This window comes from Cylas formicarius, unplaced genomic scaffold, assembly GCF_029955315.1.
Source record: "Cylas formicarius isolate icCylForm1 unplaced genomic scaffold, icCylForm1.1 PGA_scaffold_4__25_contigs__length_36172078, whole genome shotgun sequence".
Lineage (NCBI taxonomy): Eukaryota > Metazoa > Arthropoda > Insecta > Coleoptera > Brentidae > Cylas > Cylas formicarius.
In genome coordinates, this window is record NW_026844334.1 from 1,893,131 (window position 1) to 1,913,516 (window position 20,386).

The 20,386-nt window shown below is 36.1% G+C and overlaps 2 protein-coding genes across 2 annotated transcripts in view; both read left to right on the top strand.

Annotated features, from left to right (window-relative positions):
* LOC132700582 (glutamate receptor ionotropic, kainate 2-like) overlaps positions 1–8,334 on the top strand; it is a 51,255-nt gene extending 42,921 nt beyond the window's left edge. Inside the window, exons 12-16 of the mRNA XM_060667993.1 lie at positions 2,051–2,223; positions 2,283–2,540; positions 5,550–5,665; positions 6,624–6,779; positions 8,154–8,334. Of these exons, the coding sequence (XP_060523976.1) occupies positions 2,051–2,223; positions 2,283–2,540; positions 5,550–5,665; positions 6,624–6,779; positions 8,154–8,279 (829 nt within the window). The 3' untranslated portion in view covers positions 8,280–8,334. The remainder of the gene's footprint in view (positions 1–2,050; positions 2,224–2,282; positions 2,541–5,549; positions 5,666–6,623; positions 6,780–8,153) is intronic.
* A 7,366-nt stretch (positions 8,335–15,700) lies between these two features.
* LOC132701233 (uncharacterized) lies at positions 15,701–19,092 on the top strand. The gene is made up of 3 exons (XM_060669014.1): positions 15,701–15,989; positions 16,167–16,968; positions 18,755–19,092. Coding segments are annotated over exons 1-3 (1,035 nt in total). The 5' UTR covers positions 15,701–15,757; the 3' UTR covers positions 18,756–19,092.
* The last annotated feature ends 1,294 nt before the right edge of the window (positions 19,093–20,386 follow it).

Genomic DNA, 20,386 nt, shown 5'->3' on the forward strand with positions numbered 1-20,386 from the left:
GTATACCAAATCAAATAATATTAAACACAGGTAGGTATAAAATTATGTTCTATTACCGACCACAATTTTACATGAATTTAAATTCCGAAACTGTAGGTAATAATCTTGTTGCGTTGTATGTTAATGGCCACCCTTTTATAATCCCATTCGAAAGCAATTGATCACTTTCTTATATCTATGAACAGACCATACACAATCAACACCAACAGAATTTGACTTAAAGTTTGAAATAATGGCTTTAATTGAGTCAATAGACTTTAAATGCATTGATATATTCGAGTTGAACTTGCGATTTTTATAGGAAGAAGTGGTAAAAGAAGTAAAATAATGATTAACATTATTAAGTTAGAAGGAATTTCAGAAGTCGGTCGATTACAAACTTTAAACTTTAAAAAAATTTAGAATTACTAGAATCGAAATTGTAAGACAAATATGCCTATTTTTCTTGAACAGATCTATCTTCTGATCAATATTATTTTCGTGGATAATGAGATGCCAAGGGATAATTGAAATTCCGAAAACATCGATAGGATCGAAGCAATGGCGATTGACGGAAGGCTGCAAATTTGATTTGGCAAAGAACTGCGAGATGATCAGGAAAATTATGATGCAAAACTAAAGAGGAAGTAGTAATATTAGGTTGATTAGCATAGATTACGTCCAACAAGGCTTGAGAAATCTGAGTTAGATGGTTCAGTTTTGGGTCGGGTTTACCGCACTTGTTGGAAAATAGACTATTATTCGTCATAAACTATCCTATGACCTCAAAAAAAAATGACGTCTTCGTTTTCTTCGTCTTCTTCGTCATAACGGTCGTTTCAAAGGAACCTCGGTGCCTTGGTCGGCGATCAAGAAACGCCCGGTACATGTCGAGCCCGCAGATAAGATGGCGATCATTATCGGCCAGATTCCGTAATATTTCAGTTGGAGCGGCGGCGCCTTTGAAGGCGGCACGTAGCTTTCTCGCTAATCGGGCAAATGGTTTCGTAGTAAACTGGGAGCCGCCATATTGGCACGCGTCGCGTTTGACGACGCCGCCGAGTTTCCGACTCTTATCAAACGGTGTTCCGTATTTGAAGACTTTTAAACATCGCTTTTAAAAAAGTATTTGGAGAAACAGGAAATTTAGGAGAATTGCAGAAGATTTTAAAGGCTTTAAATACCTGGTCGTTTCTTCTAGAATTTTGTTCTACATTTCCGCAGAAAAAGTACAAAGTCAACCCTGAACTACTATCTCCCATTTATACTTACTTAACTACAATCGTGGGGTCACAAAGGACCCCCCCAATTTTTAATTGCCTGTGGGAATTATTTGAATGTAATTTGTGATTTTTTTATTTTTGATGAATATATGAGTATACAGAAGATACATATTTAGAAAAAGACACTTATATTTCAAAAAAATACAAGCATTGGTACATAAATAAGCAACAGCTTCATTTTTATATAAACAAAAACAAACGTTCATTAGAACAAAAAAAAAACATTAAAACACATTGGAACAAAAAGTCTATTATGTGGAAATAGGATTCTCATAATACTATCTTCACCTGTAACAGAAGAAAAAGATATTCAAATCTCAAGCAAAAAAAAGAACACTCATGTTTTTGATATAATTTTTGAAAATATGATTGCAATCGAAATTGATTTTTTATATAGTGCTTACCTATTCTTGGCATGAAGTACAGGTGAATTGTTGTAGTGTTGTAGTTTTGCAGATTGTTCTGTGACATTCTGAGCTAATGGTGGAATGTTTTGGTATCTTTACCCCTGGGACAATTTTGTTGAGTCTTTCTTCGAAGATATTTGTATTTTTTTTACATTCTTATAATTAGAGCAGTTATATTACTTTTACTATTGTCATTATTATTGCTTTATAATTTTAACTCATAGATCTTCTCGATTCTTTAGCTTCTTCACTTTTACAGACTTCCTCAAACTTACAGCATTTTTATTACTTTCAGTATTATTATTTTTTAGTAATTTTTAGTTAGTTTTTCTTTTTCAATTTTTTCTCCTTTCTAATCGCAGTTTGACGCTCTTATTTCAGGGGAATATCCACTAGGATGGCGGCCGCCATGTGGTGGTTCTTCTCTTTGATAATGACCGCATCGTATACGGCGAACATGGCGGCTTTCCTCACCATGGAAAGGATGGGTCCGACCATAGAACGTGCCGAAGATCTCGCAGGCCAAACCAAAATTAAATACGGCTGCCTGGCCGGTTAGCGAGGCCGACGTCGGACCTCCCGGTGCCACCAATGACGAATTTCTTTTTCACAGGTGGATCGACTTGCTCCTTTTTCAAGGACACCAACTTCTCCACCTACCACCAGATGTGGATCCAAATGGAGTCGGCCGATCCTACGGTTTTCGAGCGTAGTAACGCGGACGGTGTGAAGAGGGTGTTGAGTAGCAAACGCACCTACGCATTCCTGATGGAGAGTGCTACTATCGAGTACGAAATCGAGAGGCAGTGCGATCTTATGCAAGTGGGCGGACCTATCGATTCCAAAGGCTACGGAATCGCAATGACCACTAGTATGTATCCCAATTTTAAGTTTTTCTGTTTTTCTTGGACGATCAATCTGCCTTTAACACTATATTGGTTAGTTCCCGAGAGTTCTTCTACAGCACGTGATATTTCTTTTATGCGATTCTTCATTGTTACTGGTAACATTGGCATTTCTCTGCGACGCTCGAGTTGGGAGTGATAAGGTTCATGGCTGTCGATGGCTTATATAACTAAATGGCTATTTATTGCTGATATGTTCAGCGAAGTAAAAAATAATGTAAGAGGCCATCGACAACTTTTTCGTGAGACCGAGTACGTTCCTTTTAGCTCGTCAACAACAACACCTCACTCTCGATCGATCTCAATAAAGTCACTATTTTGATTTGCTTGGGCTTGTAGGACACCGAAGTCATTATTATTATCTCTTTTGTTTTTTCGAATTGTTCCCATCATAGTGAGCCTGTGTTTTTTCAGTAATATATTGACGACATCCACATCTGCCACGAAATGACTCAAGCATTTCATCAATCGTTAGATTGATAGGAGCTAACTTCTTTTTTTTTTTCGTTCTTCTCTATATTTGCCCACAGATCTCTCAAGTGAAGATGCGATAACCGCAAGACTCCATCCAAATAAAGGAGTATTAGTGGCATCCCTTTCCCTACTAGAATTTGCTCTAAGCTTCTGAATGTATTTTTTTGTGTGTTTCACTATTTTTTCTAGGACAAAATCGGGAAAATACAATTGCCAAGCTTCTAGAATAGTTTTCGTTTGTTTGGCTCTTCCAATTACACCAGAAGAGTGAGTCACTATATTTCTCCTCCAAATAACATTGATACTGATTGTTCTAAATTAGAGTCTTGATCGTTAGTCTCCAAAACGTCGTCTTCGTCTTCAGGAAGTCCACCTATCTCTTCATCACTTTCAATTTCATCATTCATCAGGCATTTGGTTTCTTTCTCATATGAATACATAATCTACAAATTAAAAAAATATATATTGAAAACTTTATACTTAAATTTTTAGAAATTAAAAAAATGACGCAGAGAACAAAAATACAATAAACTTTCGGTAATATTTACAAAAAAAAAATACGACCTCTATTTAGACAATCCAACGAAAACTAAAATATTTTTGCACCAGTTAGTGGAAAAACCGCCTAGGCCATTCCGAGAAGGTGATTATTATCGACAATAAACCAGGGGCGTCACCAGAGAGTTTATCGACGCTCGTGCGTGCACTGCCGGGTTAAACAAACAAAACGATTTTAACTGACATCGTGTACAAACTTCAAATACGTGGAAATCATAATTTTGGAACTGGAACAAACCTTCAATATCAGTATTAAGGTGGAGTGTCACTGGAGCGACATCTTTCAATTTTCAGTTTTCAATAGATTATCATGGAGGAAGCAGTGCCTTTGTGGTGCTGTTTAGAAAATGAAGAAGGCGAAGAAGAACTTTCGTTATTATTATTACCTGCCTCTCTTTTACGAATATTTTCTGTACTCAAGGAGAAACTAACTAATGAAATGAAAGGAAATTAACTGAGAAGCTATCAGTTTTCACTGTAAAGGGTTTTAAACTAGAAGCTAGATAGTTAACCAATGGTGCTGACAATAGATCGAAGGGTTTGTGAATCTTAATCAAGCGCCTTCAGCCAAAATAGCAGTCTAATCGCTAAAGTTGTCCTAACTTGCTGTTTTGGTAACTTTTTTAAATGAAATGTTAATGGAAGAGAAGAAAAAACAAACCTTATAAAAATACAATTATAAAGCAATAAGGTGAGAAAATAAAACAAATTTGCAGCAACAAACATTGGCGAAAAAGTTTAGTTTAGAAGCATCGGTTTGATTTACAGTTTCCAGGACAAAATATAAGCATATAAAATTGCACTGTACTGTACTGTAAGTATTTGTGCCTATCGCGACACAACCGTTCACTGGTTTTGGTTAGTTTCAGTGCATTGTTCTTATTCTATTAAATGTCCTGCCTGTCATAAATTCTGACATATCACGACATCTCCATCCACTCAGTCAATTCTCCTGAACCGTCCTCTATTACAGAAATATCTCAAGGTCATGCTTATTCTTCCAAAGTTTGTCCTTTTTCAATTTAAATTACATATGATTAAAAAAAGAAAAGCCAAGTGTTCAGCTCTAGTTATTCTTCTCGGCCTATTGCATGTTTAAGTAGTCTACATGAGTGCTTTTTTAAGCCATCCTCAATGGGAAAAATTTACTTTCGTCTGCTAATAAATGACTCCGAACTAAACAGAAAATTGAAAGACGGTTTGAGTAACTGAAATCGCACAATTGACACACCACTGAGGGGCGACGGACTTTTTCACTGCTTGGGAAATACGTGTTTCAAAAGAGAAGGAAAGTGCAAGGCGAAAAGATCAGAACAAAACCATAAGAATTTTTGACAAAGAATTTCAGTATCAACGGTATCAACAGTACACTCGGTAGCAGTGCCAAAAGATTTAACAAAAAACAGGAATCTGTATCCCAGATAATCTTATTCTTAATTTATTAGTGCACCCATATTTTTTTTAGATCGTACGACAGGGTTTGTTTGCGATTATGCCGGAAAACGCCACCTAGTGGCCACATCCCAAATCTCATTAAAAAAAATAAAATACTTCACGGGAGAACTGCTTTGCCCTTTGCTTTGCTTTGTCTAGCAAAATATCTAGCATCCTTTTAAAACCCTTTACTGGGAAAACTGACAGCTTCCTATTTAATTCCTTTGACTTCATTGAACAAATAAAACGCATCACATTAGATACACAAAGATATTCTGGTTAGTTAGTAGTGACGTACAACGCCTCTTTACTAAAGTTCCTATGGCTGAAACTCTCACAATCATTTCAGATATATTAAAATGCGAGAAAAACGAAGGATGACTCGCTTTACCTATTTCAGAGTAACCTCCGAAATATTTTCTTTAAATTAAAGCCCGAAACAGAACGGTTTATCCAACGATATTAACGTTGAGATCGAACCGCTAGCTAAAATAACCGATTAAATTTAGATTTTCAATACCGGAAGTCGTTTAACGAGGCCATCTTGAAAATGCAGGAGATGGGCACGCTGCACCGCCTCAAGGAAAAATGGTGGAAGGAAATGAACGGGGGAGGACAATGTGCGGTAAGTGAAAGCTGCGAAATGGCCGAATGTTCTGTGCCATAGCTCTCCGTTTGCTAATTTTTTACCATTTTTTGTTTTTTTTTTAGTTTTTCGAAAGTTATTTAACGCTGATTGCTGATTTTATATATATAAAAATATTGTCCGTCACACGTGAACCGTTTTTTCCATTTTCCAGATCCAAGATGGCGGAATTTTTTGTGTCACATTTCTAAATTTCGTTGTGTTGCAAAGGTAAACGCTTTTTCTTCTTTCAAAACTGTGAACTGTGCCATGCATATATAATAATTCTTTTCACCTTCCATCACTTTTCATTTCAGATAGAGAATATTTTCCAATATAATTGTCAGGATTTTAAAATTTAAAAATATCGTTTCTTTTAAGATAAAAAAAAATCTCAAAATTCAAAAATCGATAACATATTCAAACGTCTAGGGTACAAAATATTTTAATATATACGGCTAACGTTCTCAAGATTCTACAATAAAAAAAAAACGCCTATTATAAAATATAACTCTATAATTCTGGAATTGAAAACTCATTCAAAAGTCTAGGATAGAAAATATTTTAATATACATCACCAAAATTATCAGAAATCTAGAATAAAAAAATATAATAAACAATCTTCTTAAAATTGTAGAATTGAAAACACATTCAAACTTCTAGGATAGAAAATATTTTAATATATATTGCTAACATTCTCAGGATCCAACAATAAAAAAACGCCTTTTATAAAATATAAGAAAGAATCTTCTCAAATTTCTGGAATTGAAAACACATTCAAACTTCTAGGATAGAAAATATTTAAATATATACTGCTAACATTTCTCAGTTCACATGTGATACCACGTCATGTAAAAATCGATTTTGATCGTTTTTTTTTTTTAATTATTTACAAAAAACCGGCGCTTATCAAAAAACGCCCTGTGTGTTGCTATAATATCGATCTAACAATACGCAGGAAGACAAGCAGTCGTCTGACGAGGCCGCCACCGAACTAGGTCTGGACAACGTGGGTGGCATCTTCGTGGTATTGGCGGTAGGTGTCGCCATCGCGCTCTTGTTTGCCGTCTGCGAGTTCCTCTGGAACGTGAAAAAGGTGGCAGTCAGAGAACACGTGAGTGAAATACCGATACACAGGGCGTCTCACGTATGGGGAAAAATAGTTAAATTTTCAACAAGATTTCCATTGTTTTTTCTCCTACTTTATCTATTGACAATTTTTGGTAGATACGTAGGTAAACGGTGCGTGAACTGAAAGCATTTTTAATTTTATGTCAGTATAATTTGATAGTACTAAAAAAATTATATTCAAATTCGGAACCTCATAATAGAAGTCCAGTCAGAATTATTTTTTTTAAGCAAGCTTATTTTCATTTTTATTAGAGACTTTTTTGTTTGCTAACATTTTTTCGTAAATATTAAAAAAGCAAAATCTAACTCAATTTTTAAGACATCCTCACATACAACAATCGGAAATATTCAGTCAAAAATCCGGAATAGAAAATATTTTCCAATACATTGAAAATATTACACAGATTTCCAGAATTTTTTTAAAATTTCAATTTTAGATATAAAAAAATAGTTTCTAAATTTCTCATAATTCTAGAATAAAAAAAACTGCTTTTTCAATATATTTCACAGCTTTCTGAAAATTAACAAAAAAGAATCGTCTATTTTAAGATATATAAAAAAACAAATTCTGGAATTGAAAACACATTGAAACTTCTAGGACAGAAAATATTTTAATATATATTCCACTAACATTTCTCAGGATTTTAGAACACAAAAAAAATCTTCTCAAAATCCAAGAATTGAAAACAATCAATCATATTTTATAATTATTATTATTATAAAATATAAGAAAGTATCTTCTCAAAATTCTTAAACTGAAAACACATTCAAGTATAGGATAGAAAATATTTTAACATACATTATTAAGATATTCAGAATTCCAAAATAAACAAAAACGCCTATTATAAAATGTAACAAAGCATCTTCTCAAAATTCTGGAATTGACAACATATTCAAACGTCAGGGTTAAACATACATACAGGGTGTCGCGTGAAATTAGACTCCAAGATCTTAATCACGCTTTAAGTTGACAAAAAATTAATTTTATTCGACTCTCTCTAAATTATCTTTAACAATTAAGATGACGCTTAAATTTTAATTTAGCAAAGACTGCGGTACTTTTTCGAAGAACGTCACAGGACCGATACGGGGAACGTTCCGTATTTCGGCATAATTCAAATTTAATACCGAAATGAAAACATTCCTCCACGTGCCTTCAAACTTTAAAACGTAACCTGGTCGAACTTAAATGAGCCTTTTAATTCGCGCACCGTCGGATTGGTTATTTATGAGGTCGAAAGAGGATACTTAATCATCCGAGGTCGCTAACAAAGCGGCGGAGCTTCGGGTGCTTAAGCCACCTCGCGTACATTTTAACGACTTTTTAAAGCTTCGAATTTGCCCCCCCCCCCCCCAGATCTCGCTGAGGGAATCGCTGAAACGGGAGCTGAGATTCGCGTTCAACATTTGGGACCGCCAGAAGAGACTAGGACGGCGTTCGTCGCATCTGCCTTCAGAAGAAAAGCGGGAGGAAATTAAGTGACGCGTTTCCGCCATTTTGTTAAAAATTATTATTTTGGAAAAGTTTTAATAAAAGTTTATACGTATAAGGCTTTTGTTTTCAAAAATCCCAAAATTTTAGAAAATAGTGTGGGGTCTAGAATAACAAGGGCACGTGGATAGAAGAATGCGACCCTTTAAATTCTAGAATTGACCAAACATTTTTCTTTCAGAATAGGAAAGACTAAGACATTGACATTTCAAAAGGAAACTTTCAGTTTAAAGCACTCAAAATTCTAGGAGAGAAAAATGTACATATTTCTAGAACAAATAATATTCATTATTAAACACTTTTGGCTATAACAAAATCGATTCTCAAAATTCTAGAATAAAAAATCACACCCAAAAGTCTAGCAATAGTGGACTCTTAAATTTTAATTTATATTTTCTGGAATTTTTAGATATAGAAAGATGTCTTCTCAAAATTTAATTTAATTTAAATTTAAATTTAATTTAAAAAAATTGAGTGACACATTTCCGCCATTTTGAAAAGAATTCTTTTTGGAAAAGTTTTAAATAAGTTGGGACATATAAGGCGTTTGTTTTCGAATACCCCAAAATTCCAGAATTAAAATACTTTGTGACCCTGTAAATTATAGATTTCACCCAACATTTTTCTTCCAGATAAGGAAAGATTAAGAAACTTGAGCTATAAAAAATGCCCTTCTCAAATTTTAAATTTAAAAATTACACTCAAAAGTCTAGGATAGGATATATTTTCCGGAATGTTAAAAAATCTGATATTTTTACTTTATTTTTTTTTTACTTTCACAATAGAATTTGCTATCTTAGAATTCGCTTTACAAATATCCAAAATAGAAGATTATTCATTTCACACAATTGCACAGAAGATGCTTCTGTTCATTTTAGAATCCTGGGAATTGAATTTGTGACGTCCATAAGTCCATTAGTCCATAAGTTATTGCGTGTTTTATTTTTACATCTTTCTTCCAACATATCATTGTGCATCACCACTTATTTTGCATTTTCTTTACAAATTCGCGGAGGGTTTTTTACATAAAATTTTATGCAAATTCATTGTTGAATGTTGAATGTCCCCCTCCCCAATTACAAAAGTCACTTTACTTTTTGAACACACCTCGTATGTTCAGTTGACACAACACATTCCCAAGCTATGGTGTACATGTCCTGGGACACCTTGTATATTACATATTATTATTATTATTCAGTCCCTTGGCTATTGTAAAGCAATAAAACGAAATTTCGAATTGAATTTGTAAATTTAATTTATGAATAAAATCACCTAGAAAATCACTCCCTAAATATAAAAATCGAAGAATTTGGGGGCGGCAAAAAGTCTCCGTGGTCGTTAGAAGGACGATTTATGTCGGCAAGCTGTTCAAAACGCTTGGGACAGTTGACGGTCGTCCTGACGGGCGGTGGGTCGTTTTGTCCGAATAAATGGCGGCGGATCGGCGGCCCCTTTGATCCGACCGGCATGTGTCGTTTGACGAAAATGCCCATTTTTCAAAGTCGCAACGGCGCCCCCTATATAAATATTGTGAGTGGCGTTGGGCGGGACCGACATTAAACGCCAATTTCCCGAAATGACAGGTGATATGGTAGACCGATAACGATGGCGGATTAAATTTTTAAGAGACATACAGTCGCACAGACACACAAAAGAGCGTTTAAAAACAATAGTCTAGATTCTAATTGTCCTACACACTTAAACACAGAAAAACACATTTTTGACGACAATTTTGATGTTTTACATACAGCCAGAAAAAGTAGAAAATTAAATTTATTGGAAGCCATAGAGATTAACAAAATGAGACATTGAAATGTATTGCTTAACGATCAATTAGATTTCAATACTTCTCTTTATTGAACTTAAATTCTCACAATAACATTAATTAAGGTTTTATTGTCCTTTTTCGGTATATATAGTAGCAGGTAGTTTGTAAATATTACACGGTGTTGTCGAAACAATTGTCATGTATAAAAATATATAATTTCGTGAAATTCTGAACTTTTAGTTCTTATTTAATTTAAACCATTTCATTTCATGTGTTCCCATTCAATATAGGCAACATTCCCCTACTTTGTTTTGCGCAATGTATATTAATGTATCAGACCTTGGCCTCTTTAACGAGATCCCCACTCGCCGACGTCACAGCCATCGACGAGTGGGTTGCCCTACCCCAGTGACGCGGACCGATCGGTCATCGTCACCCTAGGGATTGATCCGTCACTCCGAGATCTGTCAACGTCAAAAGGGAATGTCGTCGACTGACACGCACGATACAGATGATAAAGAGGAGTTAGACGTGGTTACGGGTTAACAATGGCGTTTCCGTTATTAATGGCCGGCCTCTTCGATCGGCTATCTCAAAGGAACCCACCGGAGCACCTCGACGGACACCCAAATATGTGGATCGTGTGTATGAACGTCCGTGGAATCGACCAGACCGACTTCCGTAACATTATGGTCTCGTAAAACGAATCTTTCTTCCTAGACAATATTTTTTTTCTCGTTTTTTTTATTTATTTTTATATTATGTTATATTATTTTCGGTGATTTTAATGCGCACTTCGGAAACGCAAATTCAGGCGAGACCCTTCATATTGTAAATACATTTGCAAGTTACGGGTTCAGTAAAACTGTAACCGAATACACTCGAATCCATGATATTCGACAATATTTTTGCCAATATTGACTTGACTTTCTTTCAGTCAGAAATTATTCCCTGTGATTTTTCTGAGAATTATACGAAAGTACCGTGGAAAACAACTTAAGAATACTAAAAAAAGCTTTTACAATAAACTAATTACGTCTGTTAACAAATCTCAAACGGCGTGGACGATTATAAAAAATGAAAGTAGCCTATCTAAACATAAAAAGTTTCCAGACGTCGATTTACACGCGACCTCTGAAAAATTTAACGACTTTTTTGTGGATTCCGCTAGGAAAATAATAAACAATATAAAAACAACACAGACAACTAATAAAAAATCTTCAAATCGACGTCTATTACATCTTTCACGTGTGTTGACCTTCGATGCATTATATCATCAAAAAAAGATTATAGTCGAACCTCTTACTTTTTTTATTAATCTGTCTTTTTTAGAAGGTGTATTTCTCTCAGCCTTAAAACACTCCATTGTTGTGCCTATACACAAGAAGAACAATACTCATTTAATCGGCTTTTTCCAAAATATTCGAAAAGTGTTTTTACGTGCGGCTCGATGCATTTCTAAAAAAGGAGCAATTTTTCTCGAATTCCCAGCTTGGTTCTCGCAATGGATTATCCATTCAAGACTGTTTAGTGTCCCTATATAATCAAATAATCTCGAAACTTCTCTGGATTACCATGGCTGATTTATTTGAAAGTTGGTTTAAAAACTAGTTCCAAACATTTCTCCTAATAGCGTCATTGTAATGGACAATGCAAGTTATCACAGTAGACAGTTGACTAAAACCCTTTCCTCATGTGACACAAAAGCAACAATCCAAAACTACATGTATAATAACGACATTTATTTTCACGAAGATTATACCAAAAAGCAATTAATTGAGGTTCTACAAAGCTTGAACCTACAAAAGAAATACGTCTGTGATAATTATGCAAAAAATGTAGGGCATACAGTTTTAAGGCTTCCACCTTACCACTGTATACTTAATCCCATTGAACAAGTTTGGCACCAACTGAAATCTGCCATTCGTCGTAACAATGTTTTTCCCCGTGTTAACTCCAATGTCCTCAAACTTATAGAAACCGAAGTTTTTAACATCCGTCCACAAAGTTGGACAAATTCTGTTAAACATATAGAAAAAGCCGAACAATCGCATATATTGCAAATAATATGGAACAAATAATAATTAGAACAGGCGATGATAGCGATAGTGATCCTGATATATTATGTGAATAATTTTAAGTAATTTAAGTAGGTAATAAAAATAGTTTGTAATTTTATTTTAGATTTAAACATAAATACATACATAAATAAATAAATATTGTTTAGTATATTTCCTAACAAAACCCCAAATAATTAAATTCTAAGCAAAATATGGACCTGTTCGGCCATATTTCAGTAGGCAAAGTTAATCACGGGGTCGGTTGAAACAGCACTATGTTTCTGGTCGAAGTATATTAATAGCAGATTAAAACCTTCACAATCGTCTTCATTTCAACTTCCGAGTGTGAAATATTTTTTCTTCCTCGCGCCTTCTCCCCCCCACCCTCCGCCCCACAACACGCTCCTGTAATGAGTGTAGCGGCGACGTAAAACCGCGGATGACGAACGTCCATGGAATCCGACCGGGTCAATGAGGGTCATTTGCTCACTTGTTGATAAACAACATATTAATTGTGGGGTGCGTCGCGCCGATGCGCGCCGAGCGACCATTTAACCGAAGATCAAAGGGACCGCGCGGAGAGCAACCGCCGTTCCGAATGTTGAGCGCGACGTTGCCGCTAGCCTCCAGATTACCTCAAAGCCCGGACGCGATCGGCAACTCGATAGGTTACGACGCGTCGAACCTGTCAAATCGACATCTTCCATTTTACCCAACTATACTATACAGACCAATCGAAATTAAGTGTTCATCATTGGTAACTTGGTTATGAGTAGAGATTCAAATTAGCAAACTAGTAGCATTTTTTCCACTGATTACTACGGTGAAAAATGAAAAAAAATTGAATGTTGGGTTCAGGACAAAAATGAAGAAAATATTCTCTTTTTAGTATATTTTTTACTCTAACGTTTGGCAATCAGAAACCGAAGAAAAAGATCATATGGAATACATTTTCATTTTATTGTTTTATTTGAGGGTAAGTAGATAGTAAATAGAAAAAAAACTAATTTATTTTTCGCAAGCCGACTTATTGTCAGCATCATTGGTTCTCCAACACATTCTCTAGCAAAGCTTCCTTATTAAAACCCTTTACCTTTGCCCTACTCTCTAATAATTTCCACATTAAAGGTATTAAGCGTTCCATCAACACCATAACTTTCCAATAGCAATGAGGCCGAAAGCAATCCTCTATTGTCCTTCCTTACATTCAAAACATCACTGACCACATATCAAAAGTTCTAAAGAAACATAACGTCGAAACCAGATTTATCACTTGTCCAAAAATCTCTCGAAATCTTCGATCTGCGAAAAACAAAACTCCATTTGAGATGTCAGGAGTTTACAGCATTGAATGTATATGCGGCAAAGAATACATAGGAGAGGCCGGACGAAAAATTTTATTAAATTGGTTAATAGTGTCTATAGACCAAAATTATTTTGAATTTAATGGACAGATTTGTATCTCTAAGGAAGGTTTGATTGTGGGAAACCCACTTAGTCCTTTGTGAGCAGAGATTTTTATGGATAACTTGGAAAATATCATACTACAACATAATGTCTTTGCTTGCTTTGTTGGAACGCACAGACAATTGAACTCTTTTTTAAATTACATTAACTCATTACATAATCGCATAAAATTCAATATCGAGATTGAACAGGATAACTCTATTAAATTTTTAGACTTAACTATTACGAAAGCGCAAAACCAATTAGATTTTTCAATATATCATAAACCTTCACACACGGACGCAGTCATACATAACAGCTCCAATCACCCTTATACACACAAAATAGCTTTTTTTATACACAGACTTCTTAATACGCCACTCTCAACAGAAAATTACAACAAAGAACTTAATATTACACACACTTAAACACAGAAAAATACATTCTTGACGACAATTTTTATATATTACACACAGTCACAAAAAGTAAAACATTAAATTTATTGGAAGTCATGGAGATTAACAAAATGAGACTTAATATTGCTTAACGATCAATTAGATTTAAATACCTCTCCTTTATTGAACTTAAATTCTCGCAACAACATTAATTAAGGTTTTATGGTCATTTTTCGGTATATATATAGTAGCAGGTAGTTTGTCAATATTACATTTGATAATGACACGGTGTTGTCGAAACAATTGTCATGTAAAAATATATAATTTCGTGAAAATTTTAACTTTCAGTTCTACTTTTGTATTTTTTTTTCTATCTTTCAAAATTAACACTGTAAGTCGTTGTCAAACTATAATGAATGTGCTCGGCTGGCTATCCATCAATCTTAGCGTCCACTTTCGGCGATTGCTGCTGACATTCTCCTGATTCTTTCGCGGTAATCGACACATTTATACAAAACACCACGCCTCCTACCTGCAAGTGGGTGCCCGAAATTGAACTTGGTCGCCAGGAAATACGGCAACGTCGCAAGCGTGAATCGAGAGTATTATCAGAACTGGGGCAATCGGCGTCCATTGCTCACAGGTGCGCCGAAGCGGCTGCAAGAGGGCATGGCTCGACGGGCATTCAAGGTACCTCTCGCCACCCCCCTCCCGCCGAGCCGTCTGTTCTTCCGTACCGGCTTGGTGGTTTTATTATCATCGAAGTGGCGGAGGTCCTGAATTTTTTTTCTCGAGTATAGTTTGTCTCGAAGTATATCGTCTTGACGTTGTGACGACAATTATCGAACTATGATTATAGTATTATTGTAAGATAGAATATAGGGACTAAATATTTTCATAATTAATTAATAAATTGTAATTTTAATAATTTTAATTAAATATGACGACAAAATTGCAAAGTGTCAATACATCAAACATTTGGTGGCGTCAAGCTATAAAACGACATCATTTGGTTTAACACATTCTAATAAACTAAGTATATAGGAATACTTGATCCAGAAATATAGTGCTTTTACAACCGACTCCGTGATTAACTTTGTCTGCTGTTCATTACTCCAAAATCGCAGCCACTTATGGAACACCCTGCCGAGCAGAGCTTTACCCGTAACCATTCCAGGACCGTCCTAGGAATTTATCTGCCTACCAATCTTCATTACATTTCTACATAGTATCATTATTAATATACAAAATGTTAAAAGCAATAATAACAAAGTATCAGTCACTTAAAAACCGTCACTTTTGATACTGTCGTGACCGCTGTCACTCCGCCACTAATCGTTCTTGATAAATATTTTCTTCTTTTATTACTCGTTTTTCACAGTTATATCAGCTTTCACACTCTTATCACAGTCTTATTTTTCCTTATACGCGCTTTCAATTCAGACCAAATCATCTCACTCGGGTTAAATATACAATAATGTTTAAGTTTAAGTTAAATTTATGCAATTACTCTAGGGTTAAAACACCGCCGTAGATTGTACGTCTAATTACATCTGCACGTTGCTCTTTAATTATATGTTACACCTCTTCTATGAAATCAATATACGTAGTCCCCCTTCTAGTCGCTAGGTGGCACCACAGCTTTAAAGCAGAGCCAAAAAACTGTGGAATAAGTTACCATGCACGGTATAGTCGCCATCTATGGTCTTAACCTCATTCCTTTTTTTGTGCTTTGGTGGCACATGTTCATTTTTATTCGGCGTCCGTTTTTTCAGCCTTTTTTTAGCGTTTTTGTTAGAAATGGGGAAGTACAAACGAGATTTACCTTCCCCATCATCGGATGAAGAAAAAATCTACCTACGGCGAAAGATTAAATCTTTCCGTCGGCGATTACGTAATCGCGAGTGGCGTGGTTCTCGATCAACGAGATTTTCTCTTTCGGAGACGACGTCTTCATCGTCCGGGTCCCGATCGGAATCTCCAGAACTCGAAAGACCCCCCATCTTTCCCACTCACACGACAGCCGTCGAATGTAAGTTTTTCACAATTGGAAGCAATCCTTTTGTGAGGGGGTCGGCCATACATATGGTTTTATATTTTTTTCGACATCGAAAAAATAGAGTTGTCTGGTTTGTCCGGCTATGGATGAACTGTCTGGGAGACGGACATATATTGAATTTACCTAGTCTAATGTAAGTATGTTTTTTAGGCTCTTCAGTTAATTCTGAAGTCATAGTTGAGCCCCTCGAAACGGATTTAGACCAAAGTGTCCTCCAAGCTCTGGGGTCCATAGTCCCAACACAAAGTTCGATGGGCCAGCCGCTTCATGACATTTTGGTAGGGCAGATTAATACCTTTTTAAAGTCCGGTGTATCAGAAGATTGTCTCAGTGACCTTTTGCATAAATATCCAGTGCCGAAGAATTGCCCCCTCATTGATCCTCCAAAATTGAATGTGGAGATGAAGTCTGCCATCAACGAAGGTGGCAAGAAAAGGGATGAGAGACTGATGGCAAGACAGAAGGAAGTAGGGGTTGCTTTGACGGCTGTTGCTAGGGCACTCTCGACCTTGCTTTTCAAACCGGTTAAGGATGAGGAGTTCTTACTCCTCATCGAAACCTTGAGTAATGCGATATGTATTTTAAGCAAAATACACCATTCGGATTCCATGTATAGAAGATCGGCTGTGTTAAGCCTTTCGCTGGGCCCAAATGGACTGCAGCCATGCATGAAGGAGGCGCTCGTTGATGCTTCTTTGGACTGTTTCTTATTTGGAGAAGATTTGTCTGACAGGCTGAAATCAGCAAAAGCCATTGGTAGATCAGTGGCAGATTTGAGAGCAGGTGCATCCAGAACAAGACCATTACAGCATAGGGATTTAAACTCGACAGGCCCACTTCGTTCTCGGAAGATCCAAGGCCAAAGTGGGCGAAAGTCATCATACCCTCAAAAGAGGGAATCCAGGAAGGTTCGAGAAGAGAGGGGGAGGAAGTATGTCCCCAGAAGAAAATAGTAAGTACTTTTGCTGGAAGATTGCACGAGTTCAGGGATGTATGGAACTCTATAACTCAAGATGTACAGATTTTATCTTGGTTGGAAGGTTATGAAATCCCATTTGCGAGGCCAGTTATACAGGACTTCATTCCGACAAATCCTGTTTGGTCCCAACAAGAAAAAGATTCGATTTATAATGAGGTTAAACACCTGGTAGATATAGGTGCCATTGTAGTTTGTGAACCTTGTAAGAATCAGTTTATTTCAAACATTTTTTTGGTACCAAAATCGGATGGTTCGGTTAGGTTAGTGTTAAATTTAAAGAAACTGAATGCTTTTATTGACACTTGTCATTTTAAACTTGAAGATAGAAAGATAGTTGAAACACTCTTAACAAGGAAGTCTTTTATGGCCACTTTGGACTTTCTAGTTCCAATAATTGAAAATCAAAAGAAATTTTTAAGATTTTATTTTGATTCTGTCTGTTATCAGTTTAACGTGTTACCCTTTGGTTTATGCACAGCCCCCTGGGTCTTTACAAAATTAATGAAACCAGTGGTTTCTTATCTCCGCGACAAAGGTTTTCTCTCAGTAGTTTATTTAGATGACTTTTTACTACTTGGTAATAGTTATGATTTCTGCTTAAAAAATGTTCAAGTGACTTGCAACACTCTGGTTAGTTTGGGTTTTGTTATTAATTACGAGAAGAGTGTTCTACATCCTTCGAAATCCTGTAAATTTTTAGGTTTTGTTTTTGACTCCAATCACTTGTCTGTAAGTATCTCAAAAGATAAATCGGATCGAGTGAGTAATCTGATAAGTAAGTTTTGCAATTTGAACCGTTGCAAAATAAGAGATTTTGCCGAGCTTTGTGGTGTGCTAGTCTCAATTTGTCCAGCAGTTTCTTACAGTTGGGTATACACTAAGAATTTTGAGACAATCAAATATCTAGCCCTCCAAGACTCTGACGATAATTATGATAAATGGATGACAATTCATTTCAATTTACAGAAGGATTTTATGTGGTGGATAAAAAGTTTACAGAATCCTGCATGTCCTATAAGGCAGCAACGTTACCAACTTGAGATTTTCTCAGATGCTACTCCTTTGGGTTGGGGAATTGTATGCCAAGGGAATTGTCCAGAGGCGTTTGGAGCCCTACGGAAACTCAGCTTCATATTAATGCACTAGAATTAACTGCGGCCTTCTTTGGTCTCCAATGCTTCGCCTCCCACTTGAGTAACTGCGAGATACTTCTGAGGATTGATAACACAACTGCTATTTCGTATGTAAATAGAATGGGGGGAGTAAAATTTCCTGTTTTAAACGAAATTTCGAGGCGCCTTTGGGGTTGGTGCGAAGAAAGAAGGTTATGGGTTAAAGCATCTTACATTCGATCTTCCGATAATTTTGAATCGGATAAGGAATCCAGGAATTTAAATTTTGATTATGAATGGTGCCTCTCAGACAATGCCTTTGCAAAAATAATAACTAAATTTGGTTTTCCGGAAATTGACTTGTTTGCTTCTCTGAAATGCAGAAAGTTTATTTCCTGGTTTCCAGATCCGGAGGCATCTAATGTAGACGCTTTTACTGTTTTTTGGGGCGACAGTTTTTTCTATGCTTTCCCTCCATTTTGCTTGTTGCCAAGAGTTTTACGGAAAATCAAGGCTGATCGAGCTACAGGGATCGTAGTAATCCCTTACTGGCACAGCCAGCCGTGGTTTCCTATTTTTAACGGGATGCGATGTAGCCAATTATTGTTTTTAAAACCAAATAAACAACTACTTTCTTCTTTTGACAGGAGAGCTCACCCTTTGTGGAAATCCCTTACCCTGGCTGCAGGGATTTTGTCATGCAAGCATTCCGCCTGAGGAATATTCCAGAAGATTCGCTGGATATTTTCCTATCATCTGTTCGGAGCGCTACTTTGAGGCAATATAATAATGCATTTAAACTTTGGTGGAGCTTCTGGAGGGGAGTGGATTGTTATTCCTTCTCACCTATTGCTGTATTAGATTTCCTTACTATGCATTATAAACAAGGCAAGTCCTATGGCTCATTGAGTTCTTTCAGGGCGGCTCTTGGCCTTATTTTTGGATCAGAATTAACTAACAATGCAAATCTAACAAGGTTTTTTAAAGGTGTTTATAATTTAAGGCCAAGTAAACCAAGATATGACAGTACTTGGGACCCTAGTTGTGTACTTGACTCGTTTGCTTATTACATTTAAAAGGCCTTATAGGGCGGCAACTAGAGCTAGCATAAGCCGGTGGATAAAGATAGGTTTAAAGAATAGTGGTGTGGACACATCTATTTTTACTGCTCACAGCACTCGACATGCTTCAACATCGTCTGCGTTTCGTAAAGGTGTTTCGATTGATATGATTCGGAAAACGGCAGGTTGGTCAGAACGTTCTAAATGTTTTGCCCTTTTTTATAATAGACCTATTTGTACAGCCGGTGCAGGCTCTTTTGTTAATGCCATATTTGCGACTTAGAATTTATTTTTTAGAATTTTTTGTGTTTTCTCGGACAACCATTTAGTTTGTATTTTTACTAGAGGCTTTCATAAGTTCCGTAAAGTTTGGATTTTTTTTTTATATACGGCCGAATAAAATCGTTTTGTAACAAATTTGCTGAGTTGCCTTTGAAAGTCTACGTATTAGATGATCAAACGAACTTACCTGGTAAGTGAAGTTCGATCGTAATTATATGTTACACCTCTTCGTAGAAATCACCCATTCCCGCCCAATGTACTGTTCCGAACAGTACTAAAATGCCCATTGACAAATTTATTAAACACGGGCTTTAAAATAGAATGAGGTTAAGACCATAGATGGCGACTATACCGTGCATGGTAAGTTATTCCACAGTTTTTTGGCTCTGCTTTAAAGCTGTGGTGCCACCTAGCGACTAGAAGGGGGACTACGTATATTGATTTCTACGAAGGGGTGTAACATATAATTACGATCGAACTTCACTTACCAGGTAAGTTCGTTTGATCATTGAATAAACGCAATGTATTTTTGGTTGTATTATAAATCATTATGTTTTTCTTAGGATCAAAACTCGATTCCTAAGACCTCGTTGACCCTTGATGCGTTCTTGGGATGAATGACGTGACCCTTAAGTCTTTTATTAAAAATAATTAATAATTATATGGATACAGAAACTATTAATGAAACAAACACTAGAAAAAAAATGAAATAAAAAAAAGGACGGATAAGCATAAATTGACTACTTCAGAAATAGGTTTTTCCTTTTACGAGTGTCGAGTTGAAATTTTATTTATTTTTTCGATTATGTTTAGGTGCAATTTTTTAAATTGATCATTTATGTTTCGGGCGTTTTCTTTTATATCACTGAGGAAAATTCAAGTGCGACCACATGTCAGCACAATCGGAAAGATGACGACTACGTTAGCAATGACACC

Coding starts and splice junctions, on each gene's coding strand:
- LOC132701233 (XM_060669014.1), top strand. CDS start 15,758: ATGGGGAAGTACAAACGAGATTTACCTTCCCCATCATCGGATGAAGAA. Junction 15,990..16,166: donor TCACACGACAGCCGTCGAAT/GTAAGTTTTTCA, acceptor TATGTTTTTTAG/GCTCTTCAGTTAATTCTGAA.